The sequence below is a fragment of the Myotis yumanensis genome, unplaced genomic scaffold, assembly GCF_028538775.1.
Source record: "Myotis yumanensis isolate MYYU_CA2020_CCGP unplaced genomic scaffold, mMyoYum1.0.hap1 SCAF_13, whole genome shotgun sequence".
NCBI lineage: Eukaryota > Metazoa > Chordata > Mammalia > Chiroptera > Vespertilionidae > Myotis > Myotis yumanensis.
Window position 1 is genome coordinate 58,012,273 of NW_027223764.1, and position 13,113 is coordinate 58,025,385.

Genomic DNA, 13,113 nt, shown 5'->3' on the forward strand with positions numbered 1-13,113 from the left:
TCTCCTGCACAGCCACTCATCCATTGTATACACAGCTGGTCCTCACAGCCAATTGCCTGGAGGTCAATTCCTCCAAGTGATGCCAACAGCAATCAAGGCTCAACTACAACATTGTGCACACAGCCAACACAGGGATGCACCTAGAGTGCTGAGCTCAGGTAACTGGGAAGTCTGAGCCACTCGGCCCTACAAGACACCTAATACAAAAGGCCAATCTACCAACTCCAGGAGACATAACAGTTCTACCATAGAAACAGACACAGGGAAGTAGCCAAAATGCAGAGACAAAGAAACATGTCACAAATTAAAGAAATGGAGGCAAGCAAACGAATAAATACAGAGAACAGAACTTCGGTTTTAAGATTACTCAAGGATCTTCATGAGAGCTTCAAGGGACTTAGTCAGACCTTCAAGGATATTATTGAGAATGTCATAGATTTGGAAAATAACCAGTCACGAATTTAAAATACACTAACTGAAGTAAAGAATAACTTATAGGCATTTGACAGGAGAGTAGAGGATTCTGAGAATCAAATCAATGATTTGGAATACAAGGAAGCAAAAATCACACATTCAGAAGAGCAAAAAGAAAAAGGAATCTAAAAATATGAAGAGAGTATAAGGAACCTCTGGGACAACTTCAAGGCTACCAACATCTGCATTATGGTGGTGCCAGAAGATGAAAAGAAAGATCAAGCTGTTAAAAACCTGCTTAAAGAAATAATGACAGAAACTTCACCTACCTGGCGAAATAAATAAACTTACAAGGAAGCACAGAGAGTCCAAAATAAGAGGAACTCAAAGATGCCTACACCAAGACACATCATAATTTAAATACCAAGGGTTAAATACAAAGAGAGAGTCTTAAAAGCAGCATGAGAAATGCAGTTAGTTACCTACATGGGAGTGCCTATACAACTGTCAGCTGATTTCTCAACAGAAACTTTGCAGGCAAGAAATATTCAAAGCAATGAATGGCAAGAACCAAGAACCAAGATTACTCTACCTAGTAAAGCTATCATTTAGAATTGAAGGTTAGATAAAGAGCTTCACCAATTAAAAAAAAACACAAAAAAAATCAATGAAACCAAGATCTAGTAGTTTGTAAAGATAAACAACATTGCCCTAGCTGGTTTGGCTCAGTAGATAGAGGGTTCCTGGGTTGGATGCTGGTCAAGGGCACATGCCCAGGTTGCAGGCTTAATCCCCAGTAGGGAGCAAGAGGCAGCCAAGCAATGATTCTCTCTCATCATTGATGTTTCTATCACTCTCTCCCTCTCCCTTCCTCTCTGAAATCAACAAAAATATATTTAAATATGAATATGAATCTTCAACCATATTCATCAAGAAACAAAGAGAGAGGACGCAAATAAATAAAATCAGAAATGAAAGAGTTAGTTCCAACAACTAACACCGCAGAATTACAAAGGATTTATAAGCAAATACTAAGAACAGCTATATGCCAACAAGCTAGACAACAACAAAATGGAAAAATTTTCTAGAAAAGTACAATCTTCAAAAACTCAATCAGAAAGAATCAGAAAACCTAAATAGGCCAATGACAACTGATGAAATTTAAGCAGTAATAATAATAATAATAATAATAATAATAACAATAATAATAAAAAAAACAGCAAACTAAAACCCTGGTCTGGGAAATTCACAGGGGAATTTTACCAAACATTCAAAGAACTAACATCTAAACACTTCAAACTATTCCAAAATATCCAAGAAAAAGGAAAATTTCCAAGCTCTTTTTATGAGGCCAGCATTATCTTAACTCTAGAACCAGATACAAACACTATAAGAAAAAGAATTACAGGCCAATATCCTTGATGAAAATAGGTGCTGAAATCCTCAACAAAATGTGAGAAAATTGGACCTAGCAATATATTAAAAAGGTCATACACTATGACCAAGTGGGATTTGTTCTAGGGATGCAAAACTGGTACAATATTTGCAAATCAATAAATGTGATACATCACATAAACAAATTGAAAGACAAAAATCACATGATAATATCAATAGATGCAGAAAAAGCATTCAAGAAAATCCAACACCCATTTTTCATAAAAACTCTCAGAACAGGGGGAGAAGAGGGATCACACCTCAACATAATAAAGGCCATATGTGACAAACCTACAGCCAACATGATACTCAATGGAGAAAAAATAAAACCATTTCCCATAAGAATATGAACAAGACAAGGATGTCCTTTCGCCACTCTTATTCAACATAGTACTGAGAGTATAAGCCAGAGCAACCAGAAAGAAAACAGAAAAGGCATCCATATTGAAAAGGAGGAAGTAAAACTGTCCTTATTCACACATCACATGATATTGCACCCAGACAACACTAAAGATACCACCAAAAAACTACTGTATTTAATAAATAAATTTGGCAATATAACAGGATACAAAATTAACACCCAGAAATTGATGGCATTTTTATATATCAATAATGAATTCTCAAAAAGAGAACCTAAAATATTCCCATTTACCATTGCAACACAAATATTAAGATACTTAGGAATGAACTTAACCCTCTGGACTTAAAGACTTGTACTCATAAAACTATGGAACATTGAAAAATGTGATAGAGGAAGATATAAAAAAGTAGAAGAATATTAAGTGTTCATGGATTGGTAGAATTAACATCATTAAAATGTCCATACTACCCAAAGCAACCTATAGATTGGATGCAATCCCTATTAAAATACCAATGGAATATTTCAGAGATCTAGAACAAATACTCCAAAATGTATATGGAACAAAAGAGACCCTCAATAGCCACAATAAATCTTGAAGAAGAACAACAAAGTTGGAGGGATCACAATAACAGGTATCAAGTTATATTACAAAGCCATTATAATCAAAACAATGGGAAATGGCACAAAAATAGGCATATAGACAAATGGAACAGAACAGAGAACCCAGAAGTTAACCCAAGCCTATGATCAATTAATATTTGTCACAGGAGGCAAGAGCATACAATGGAGTAAAGACAGTCTCTTCAGTAAATGTTGGAAAAATTGGACAGATACATGCAAAAAAAAAATGAAACTAGACCACCAACTTACACCATACACAAGAATACACTCAAAATGCATAAAAGACTTAAATGTAAGTCCTGAAGCCATAAAAATCCTGGAAGAAACCATTAACAGCAAATCTCAGACATCTCAAATAGCAATATGTTTGCTGACACATCTCCTAGGGCAAGGGAAACAAAAGAGAAAATAAACAGATGGGACTACATCAAAATAAGGCTCCTTCACTGCAAAAGAAATCATCAACAAAATGAAAAGGAAGCCCACTACATGGGAGAACATATTTGTCAATTAAGTGTCTGATAAGGAGTTAATTTCAAACATGTATAAGGAACTCATACAACTTAAACACAGAAAGACAAACAATACAATTAAAAAATGGGAAAAGGACCTAAGTAGACACTTCTCCAAAGTGGACATACAGATGACCAAGAGGATAAGAAAAATGTACAGTCACTGATCATCAGAGAGATACAAATTAAAATTATAATGAAGTGTCATCTCACACCTGTCAGAATGGCTACAATCAACAAATCAACAAATGACAAGTGCTGGCGAGAATGTGGAGAAAAGAAAACTGCCATTTGACCCAGTGATCCCAATCCTAGCAATATATCCTAAGAATCCTGAAACACCAATCAGAAAGAATATATACCTTATGTTTAAGAATATATAAACCCCTATGTTTGTAACAGCACAATTTACAATAGCTAAGATATGGAAACAGCCGAACTGCCCATCAGCAGATGAGTGTATAAAAAGCTGTGATATATTTACACCATGGAATACTATGCAGTAGTTAAAAAGAAGGAGCTCTTTCCCTTTGAGACAGCATGGAGGGAGCAGGAGAGTATTATGCTAAGTGATATAAGTCAGTCAGAGAAAGACAAGTATCACATGATCTCACTCACATGTGGAGTCTAATGAACCCATGGACTTAGACAACAGTGCGGTGAAGGCCTGGGGCAGGGGCTGGGTGCAGGCTAGAAGGAGTCATTGGTAGGGAGCGGGTAATGGGATTTATGTAACACTTTCAACAATAAAGATTTTTTTAATAGCATGTCACTAACTCATAGATACAGAGAACAAATTGATGGTTGCCAGATGGGAAGGGATTTGGGAAAACAGTTAAGCAAGGGGAAAGGATTAAGATTTACAAATTGTCAATTATAAAAACAGTCATGGGAATTTAAAGTATGGCGTAGGGAATAAAGTCTATAATATTATAACTATGTATGGTGTCAGATGGGTACTGCACTGATCTGAATGATCACTTTGTAAGTTACATAAATGTCTAGTCATTATGTTGTACACCTGAAACTAATATAATATTGTATGTCAACAGTAGTTGAGATAGAAAACAATGTATTTGAAAATGACAGCATGACAGAATAAAAATATATACATAGATCAATGGAACAGAATAGAGAGCCCAGAAATAAAATGATGCCTTTATGGTCAATTAATATATAACAAAAGAGGAAAAGAACATTCAATGGAGTAAAGAATGTCTATTCAATAAGTGGTGTTGGGAAAATTGGACAGATACATGCAAAAAATAACTAGACCCCCTTCTTACACCATTTACAAAAATAAACTCAAAATGGATGGAGGACTTAAAAGTAAATCTCAAAACCATAAAAATCCTAGAAGGAAAAAACATAGGCAGTAAAATCTCTGACATTTTCTTAGCAATATTTTCTTCTGATATATCTCCTTGGGCAAGGGAAACAAAAGAAAAAAATAAATGGGACTATATCAAACAAAAAAGGTTTTGCATAGCAAAAGAAATCAACAACAAAAAAGACAACCTACCCATTGGGAGAATATGTTTCCAATGATACATATGATAAGGGGTTAATATCCAACATTTATAAAGTATTCATACAACTCAACACCAAAAAATCATATTAAAGAGTGGGCAGAGGCCCTAGCCGATTTGACTCAGTGAATAAAGCATCAGTCTGCAGACCAAAGAAAGGGTCCCAGATTCGATTCCACTCAAGCACTCATACCTTGGTTGCGGCTCCTCCCCAGCCTGTGCCCCTGGTCTGGGCTTGAGCAGGAAGAACTAATTGATGAGTTTCTCTCACATCGATGTTTCACTCTGTCTTTCCTTCTCTCTTCCACTCTCCCTAAAAATCAATGAGAAAATGTCCTCATATGAGAATAAATACTAAATAAATAAACAAACAAACAAACAAATAAATAAATAATTTAGTATTATTGGGCAACAGAACAGCAAAAATTATGACAAATGGTCTGGTGGAAGGACAAAACATTTCAGTTCTAATAATTCCCTATTGAAACACATTTTCCCCCTAAAATCACCCTCATTTTTATTAGAGAGCCAAATAAAGACCGATTTATTTAGTGCATTAAGTCTAGTTACAATTTGGCCTGATTTTTTGCATAAACACAAGAAGAATAACAGTTGATCACACAGACTTTTAAAAATATATGCTTTGCTGGAATCTCATGATTGAGCTTTAATTCGCCCCGCAGGGCGAAGACACCACGCCACCTAGCTGCCATCAGGCTTTCCTGCAATACCTGCAGACTTGGGTGAATTCCTCAAGCTGAGGTCCCTAATGATGTCTTGAGGTTTCTTCCTTGCCATCTCTCAGGAAAGCAGCCTTCATTCCTTACCTGGAGACACTGCCATGAGCCACGTGACCAAGCAAGGTACTAGGCTTTTCTCCAAGGTGTTCACATCGGCCTCTTTCCTTAAAGCTTCTTGGTGACATCCAGAGTTCAGGATGTCACTCTCAGACATGACACTCCAGTCAAAGTCTTGGTTAACGAAACTGGTTGGAAACTGGTCCTATTGAATTCATGCAAAGAAATATATTGCCAAATTCTGGAGGAATCAGGTAGAAAAATATATAATTTTCCAAATTGCTTTAAAAATGCTTCCTGATATCTGAAAAACAAAAATTTTAAGAATCAGCAATACTTAATACAAAAACTATATAATTACTTTCAGTTTATTCAGTCCATTAATAATTTCCCCTGATTTTTCTTGCCAGTATTTCTATAAATCGAGATACTTCATAGAGTTCTAATAATTTTCATCCAGTTTGAAGGGAATGATCTGAAAATGTCAGAGTCCTTTCCATGGATCCCTCAGAAGGTGTAACATTTTCCAAATGCATTATATCAAAACAATGACTATCTCTAAATGACAAGAAGAAATTTAAAATGACACAGTTATGGATATGGTTATAATAGAATCTTGTCCTTTCTGCAAAATAAAGTATTTTAGGAGTTATTATTAGAGTTATTATTTATTTATTTGTAAAAGTTTCCTATGTACTTTAAACAGAAAATATTTCTTCATAAGGAGAGAAAACAAATCCTTGAGGCATTCCAGAGCCTATTCAAATGACCAAAAGCCAATTTTTTGTAAAAAAAAAAAAAAGTTTCTTAAAATTCAAACCCTGGGAAGATTGTCAAACTTATTTTACCAAAAGATTGTGTATCATCATTATTAAACAGAATTAGACTATTTATTCATTCAAAGTGACAAAAGGGTATTAAACACACACACAGGCTAGCAAAACTTAAGTTCCCACGTTTAAGATCACATTTTAAGTAACTAAGTACCGAATTAAAATAACACAATATGTAATCATTTCAATAATTTATAGAATGTTTTCTTCCTAAGCAAATACAGAAAAAACTTTTTTCCTTTTAACAGACTGGAAAAGGACTAAACGAATTCTGTATTAGCTTCTTTTAGATTCATTTATCTAATTAAGTTGATTATTCAGATTACCTATAAATTTCTTTTAAGATTTCTCTTCACAGTCCTTCTATAATTTTCATAAATCCTATTATTCATTTATCTTTAGAACAACTTACTTTCTTTTTCTCTTCAAAAATGCATCTCCATACCATACAATTTCTTTCCAATAAGTTAGAATTTGTAACTCTTGGATACCTTCATTTTTAGTTGACAAGCAAGAACTTAATATTTCTCAGATTAGCAATACATTCACATTTTTAAGAGATATACTTCAAATAAAATACAAGACATATTCATTAACAGATTCAAATTTATCCTCTAGATTCTCTGTAATAAAAATCCAAAAGTAGGCAAACTCAGATTAATTAATACTTCAGTATTTTGTTGTTTCAAAATACCTAGGTATTTAATAATTTTTACAATTTAACCCAGCAAACTCCAAAGTTTTAAGTTACCAAGGACTTTAGAAAAATACATTTAGGCATAAAATTATCACTGAAAAGCTTTATTATAAACCCTTCATTTTAGTTATATCCATTTATTATGTCTAAATGACTTTGAGATTTTAAAACCAATTATTATTACCCAAGGCATTTTCTTGGCAAATATTGTAACAGGGATAAGTCATGGCTAATTCTTCTTTACAAAATGGGAGTGCCCCTTCCCCCAATGCTATTTCTGCAGCTGACTGGAGAGCACTTCTGCAGAACGGGTCCTCCCAGGAAAAAGACTTGGACGTTTAGAAGGATTTACTTCCCATTATTCTTTCTGAGTAGACTGTAACAACATGAAATCTTGCATATCAGAAGAGATCTTAAGAACAGAAACAAACAAAAACCCCTACAGTAAATAAATGAGTACTCTCAAAAGAATGGACTGGGCCTGCAGACTGAAGGGTCTCAGGTTCGATTCTGCTCAAAGGCCCATGCCCAGGTTGTGGGCTCCATTCCCAGTATGGGGTGGAGGTCACCAATCAATGTTTCTCTCTTTCTCTCTCTCTCTCTCTCTCTCTCTCTCTCTCTCCCCTTCCTCTCTGAAATCAATAAAAATATACTTTTTTAAAAAGTATGGACTGGGACATTAGCCTTAGAATCCTATCTCACACTAACCAAGCAGAGTAAATGACCTTTGGTACTGAGAAGCAAAGCCCACATAGCAGACACAGAGGATTCCCTATGTTCATAAAAGGGCAAAGAGCAAACTAAGTGTCCAAAAGATAGAAAGCAGGTAAAGTACATCAGTAACCAAAGTTACATTACAGACAGACAAACAAGAACTCTTACTCGCTAAGAACTTCTGGTGGCTGATGCCCTGAGAGGGAGAGCAGGAAGGGTCCCAAAAATTAAGAATGTTCAGCAGCTGCTGGGAAGTTCCTGAAGTCTCATCCTTAAACAAATTAAACCAAACAACAAAGACACACAAAGCAACAATCAACAGAGACACTCTTATATACAACTAGAAGCCTTGTGCACGAATCCGTGTGTCAGTAGCTCACCAGTAGCTTGCTGCTGCCCCCCAGTAGCTCTCCGCCCACTGCCTCACCCTCCTGTAGCTCCCTCCACCCCCGGCCCCTCTCATATCTTACTGCCCTGCCCCTTCCTGTAGCTCTCTGCCACCTGCTTGCAGCTCACTGCCCCACCCTCCTGCTGATCCGTGATCTGGTTGTTATGCAGTTGGTCATTACACTTCACAGCGTAATGACAATTTGTATATTACATCTTTATTATATAGGATACTAGACTCCTGCTGCATGAAATTTTTACACGGGTAGGGTCCCTAGGCCTGGCTGGCAATCAGGACTGATCTTTGGGGTGAAAGGCAGGGTGATTGGGGCCCCTGCTGTCACCCACCTTGGCTGGCCTGAGGCCTGCAGGCTGGGGGCAGCTCCTGCATTGAGCATCTGCCCCTTGGTAGTCAGTGTGCATCATAGCAACCGTTCATTCCACCAGTTGTTCCGCCAGTCAATCTGCCATTCAGCCAATTCACATATTAGGCTTTTATTATATAGAATTTACAGGCGCACACACCTACCGACAAGAGCTTCACACCATGCTCCTTGTCTGTCCAGCCACAGACAACACAGAATGCCCTGAGTAAAAACAAACAAACCAACACTGAAGCAGAGCAATGTCTCTCATCCCATAGGGGCTCAGGCTAAGGGCTTGGAGACCAGGCCAAGGACCGCTGGAGGTCTCTTGCCATCCAGAGCTGATCAGACTCACCCAGTAAATGCATACCTTAAGCCCAGACGAGAGGCAGTGCAATGTGCCATACATAGTGCATCCTTCCTCTCAAGGAACCCCAGACTGGAAGCAGCCACTGCTTCTCATGCCATACTAACACACTTGATTCCTCCTACAAAAATGCTTTATTCAACTTAGGTCTCAGGTGAGATGACGGAAATTGCTGAGGCTATGGCTGAGATTCAAAACAGCGCTACAAGTAAGAGTTCAGGGCTCATCCCCAGGAACCCTCAGTCCAGACAGTAAGCAGAATGCCCAGTACTCATCCCAGAGGAGTCCCTCTCTTACACCCCTTCATGTTCTCCAGAATGTGTAACCAGACAATCAGTGGGTTCATGCTGCTTGTCATTACTTGAGCCAATTAAGCAGAGACAGGGTTGAATCATGTATGAGCATTTTTTTCCAATACTTCTGGAAGTATGGGAGAGCAGCAGGTCATCCACAAAAATCTGCTCTGCACCCCACCATATGCCAGCTGCCTATATCGGGTAGAAGGACAAAGATTACATGGGTAAGTAGGCAAAATGGCAAATGGGAAGTTTGCAGATATGTAAAAGGCTGGGTATCTTCAAAGGGCTTAGTGATAAATAAGAGTTGGGGTCTTTCAGTGGCGAGTGATATGCAAAGGCAGGGTCTTCAAAGGGCTGGCGACTCTGGTTTCTGGCTCTGGTTTCTGCAAAGAAGTTGTTCATCTTTCCCTGATAATAGGCAGCTCCAAGTGGGAAGGAAGGGCTGCATTTCCTGGTGAGCTCCCAGATGTGACCACCAGCCTGGTTAGAATGTGCCTTCTCTAATCAAAACAAAACAGTCACGGTTAACAGAGCATGATTCATATTTCTTACAATTCCAGCTGGTTCCCCAACATTCTATTTCTGCCCCTATCATCAGCCTTCAACTATAAGAAGTTGGGAGGAACTTCATACAGGAAATGCTGGGAGGTAGAAAAGACAAATTATGCCATCAGGGTGGATGCACCTACTCCCTCTGACACAAGTCTTCATTTTCAGGTCGGGCAGTGTGGGCAACAACTGGATCCACGTTTACAACATGGTGGAGGAGGTGGTGAAGAAGTTTGAAAAGTATGGATCTTCATGCTGCAGGGTGTTTCCCCTGCTGGGCAGAGCACGTAGCCATTTAGACTCAGTGGGCTTGGGGGTCCCACAGAGCAGGGGCACAGAGCCCAGAGCAGGGCTCTGAAGCAGGAAAGGACAGGGCAGTCTAGTCCCACTAGGGCTTGGAGGCTTTGCTTGGTTCCAGGCTTGAAATCAGACCATAGAGCAAGGAACAAGGCTGCCACTGAGGACCTCATAGATTAGGAAAAAGGCAAACCAGTAATACAGTAGCTGAACACCTGGGTAAATGGTGCTGAGGGCAAACAGAAAAGGGCATAGGACTTATAAGGCAACTTGAAGGAATAAACAAAAATTCCTAGAAAAAAATCCAGGATGGCTTGAGAGAGGATGCAGAAATTTGGACTAGGGCTTGAAAAATAGGGAAAGACAGGGCCGCAGGACCCACTGGAGACTGCCTGTGGAGGGAGTGGTCTGTTTGACTGAAGAGTGAGGTTAACACTGAGGAGGGAAGGGAAGGAGGCTAGACTGACACAGTGGGACTGAGGCCATAGAGGTTCATAACGCCAGCCCCAGGGGTTGGCACTTCCTGCTGTGAACAATAGGAGCTATGGAAGAATCTTGAGCAATGGTTGAAGCGATCAAGGTTAGTTGCTACAAGAAAATCCGGATGATTGTGGGTAAAGTGGAACAAGAGCCAGGAGCAGTAGCAAGCAGAGCTAGGAATTTATGGAAGCCATTTAGCCAAGGCATAATGGAGGGAAGCAGATCAATAAGACAGTGGCCAGAGAGAAAAAAGTGAGGGGTGTATTCTTGCAAAAAGCAAGAACAATTTAAGATGAGATGAGGTGGGGAAGACAGGCAAGATGGGAAGAGCAGTGAAGATCCAGAGGAATTGACAGTAGAAGAGAACGTTCACATAGGATGCACAGGTGTCTATCTCCCTGTGTGTGTGCGGCACGCATGGGCACGTGTGGGGTGAGCCTGCATACAGGCCTGTGTGAGTGTGAGAGACTACAGGCTGTTGGAGTGCAGGGCTGGAGCAGGAAGCCATCCTGGGATTTCCCTCCAGGAAGGAGCATGATCTCAGAATTCTTCACTTAACTCATGGGAAACACTGGGGTTTGGAAAATGGGCCCAAAGTGGAAGAGTTGGGGTGGGGGAAGCGTAGGTGTCACGCGCCCCCCGCCCCTCCCCCGGCTGCTCATTAGGGTCATTCTGAGCCTGTGTATGTGTCATCTCACAAAGAGTGCTTCGTCCCCAGCCCAAAACAACGGATATCCTTCATCACCTATTCCACACAGGGTGAAACCATCATGACGCTCACCTCAGATAGGTAAGTGCTGCTTCATCCCCTAGGCAGGCCCAGTGGCCCAGGCTGAAGGGAGAGCCAGTGAGTGAGGGGTTCCCTGAGACAGAAGGGGGAGCACACTGGTGTGCAGGTTGGGCTGGGCTGAGCTCCCCCTACCATCCATGCCCACCCTGGACCCAGCCCCAGCCCCCAGCCCCCTCTCCACCTGGCTGTACTGGCCCTGACCGCCCCTGTCCCTCTAGACCAGCAGTTCTCAACCTGTGGGTCGCGACCCCTTTGGGTGTCCTAATGACCCTTTGACAGGGATAGCCGAAGACCATCAGAAAACACATATATAATTACATATTGTTTTTTGTGATTAATCACTATGCTTTAATTATGTTCAATTTGTAACAATGAAATTGGGGGTCACCACAACATGAGGAACTGTATTACAGGGTCACGGCATTAGGAAGGTTGAGAACCACTGTTCTAGACCATCTCTAGCCTTAGTCCCTCCCTCCCGTTTTCTTAACACAGACTGGCGGTGAGCAGTCCTGGGATCTGGTACCACAGAGGTGTGGTCCTTTATGAATATGGCCCGTGTCAGACTCCTGCTGTGCTCTCTCACTCTCTGCCCTGGGCGAGTGGGTTTGGGGCCAGGACAGAGACAGAACCAGAAAGGACGTGATTTTTGATTGAAGGGACAGGCTTCAGTGGAGGGGAGCTGGGTCCCGTGGTGTGTCTGAGACCGGAGGCCCTGAGTTGTGAGCAGCAGATGGGCTGGTGTTTGAGGAAGGCGGCCACCCCTGCATCCCAGGTGGGCCGTCAGCAGCCCCATCATGGTGCCCACGCCTGACAGTGGGAAGTTATGGAGCTTCTGAGCAGCTGGGAGGCCGAGATTCCATGGACACACCAGAGTGGAACCCAATTCAGAGTGGGTGAGGCACCACAGACAGTGATGGACGCTTAGGAGGGGCGGCAGGCCAGGATTTGTGGCACATGGTGCTGTGCGGGCCCTGGGAGAGAATCAGGAGCAGCAGGCGACACAGAGACAGCCAGGCTGCAGGAGCGGGTGAGGCCCAGTGCATGGCCATAGCACCCCATGTCCAGATCAAGGAGGAGCAGGAGGGCCTGGCTGCTCTCCCTACAAGGGGAGGGAAGGCACGGTTCTCATTGGGTGTGTGGCTTGTGTTTAGGACAGAGAGGCCTGGGTGGGTTTGAGGTGGGTGAAAGCAAGTCCATGGGCAGGGACTCTGGAGGGGGCAGGGAGAGTGGCAATGGGGGCTGGGCCTGGGCCTCTGGTGGAAGAGCACCCCCTGGGGGACAGGGAGACCACTGCCTCCTCCAACAGCGGGGCTCAGGGTCTGACCAGGACGAGCTGTGGGGACCCTTAGAGCAGAGGTGGACAAACTTTTTGACTCGAGGGCCACAATGGGTTCTTAAACTGGACCGGAGGGCCGGAACAAAAGTGTGGATGGAGTGTTTGTGTGAGCTAATATAAATTCAAAGTAAACATCATTACATAAAAGGGTACGGTCTTTTTTTTTTTTAGTTTTATTCATTTCAAATGGGCTGGATCTGGGCCTCGGGCCATAGTTGGCCCATGGCTGCCCTAGAGGATGTCCCAGGTCCTCTCTGGAAGGTGAAGGTGGGGCCATCTCCCAGGGGTGGTGCCCAGAGTGTGAAATCCTGGCCATGGGAGGTGACAC

General features: G+C 41.4%; 1 protein-coding gene across 1 annotated transcript in view; it reads left to right on the plus strand.

Moving 5' to 3' along the window:
* Positions 1-13,113, plus strand: part of LOC139021563 (anthrax toxin receptor-like) — a 108,394-nt gene that overhangs the window by 55,852 nt on the left and 39,429 nt on the right. Inside the window, exons 2-3 of the mRNA XM_070431949.1 lie at positions 10,048-10,119; positions 11,375-11,446. Coding sequence (XP_070288050.1) covers positions 10,048-10,119; positions 11,375-11,446 — 144 coding nt within the window. The remainder of the gene's footprint in view (positions 1-10,047; positions 10,120-11,374; positions 11,447-13,113) is intronic.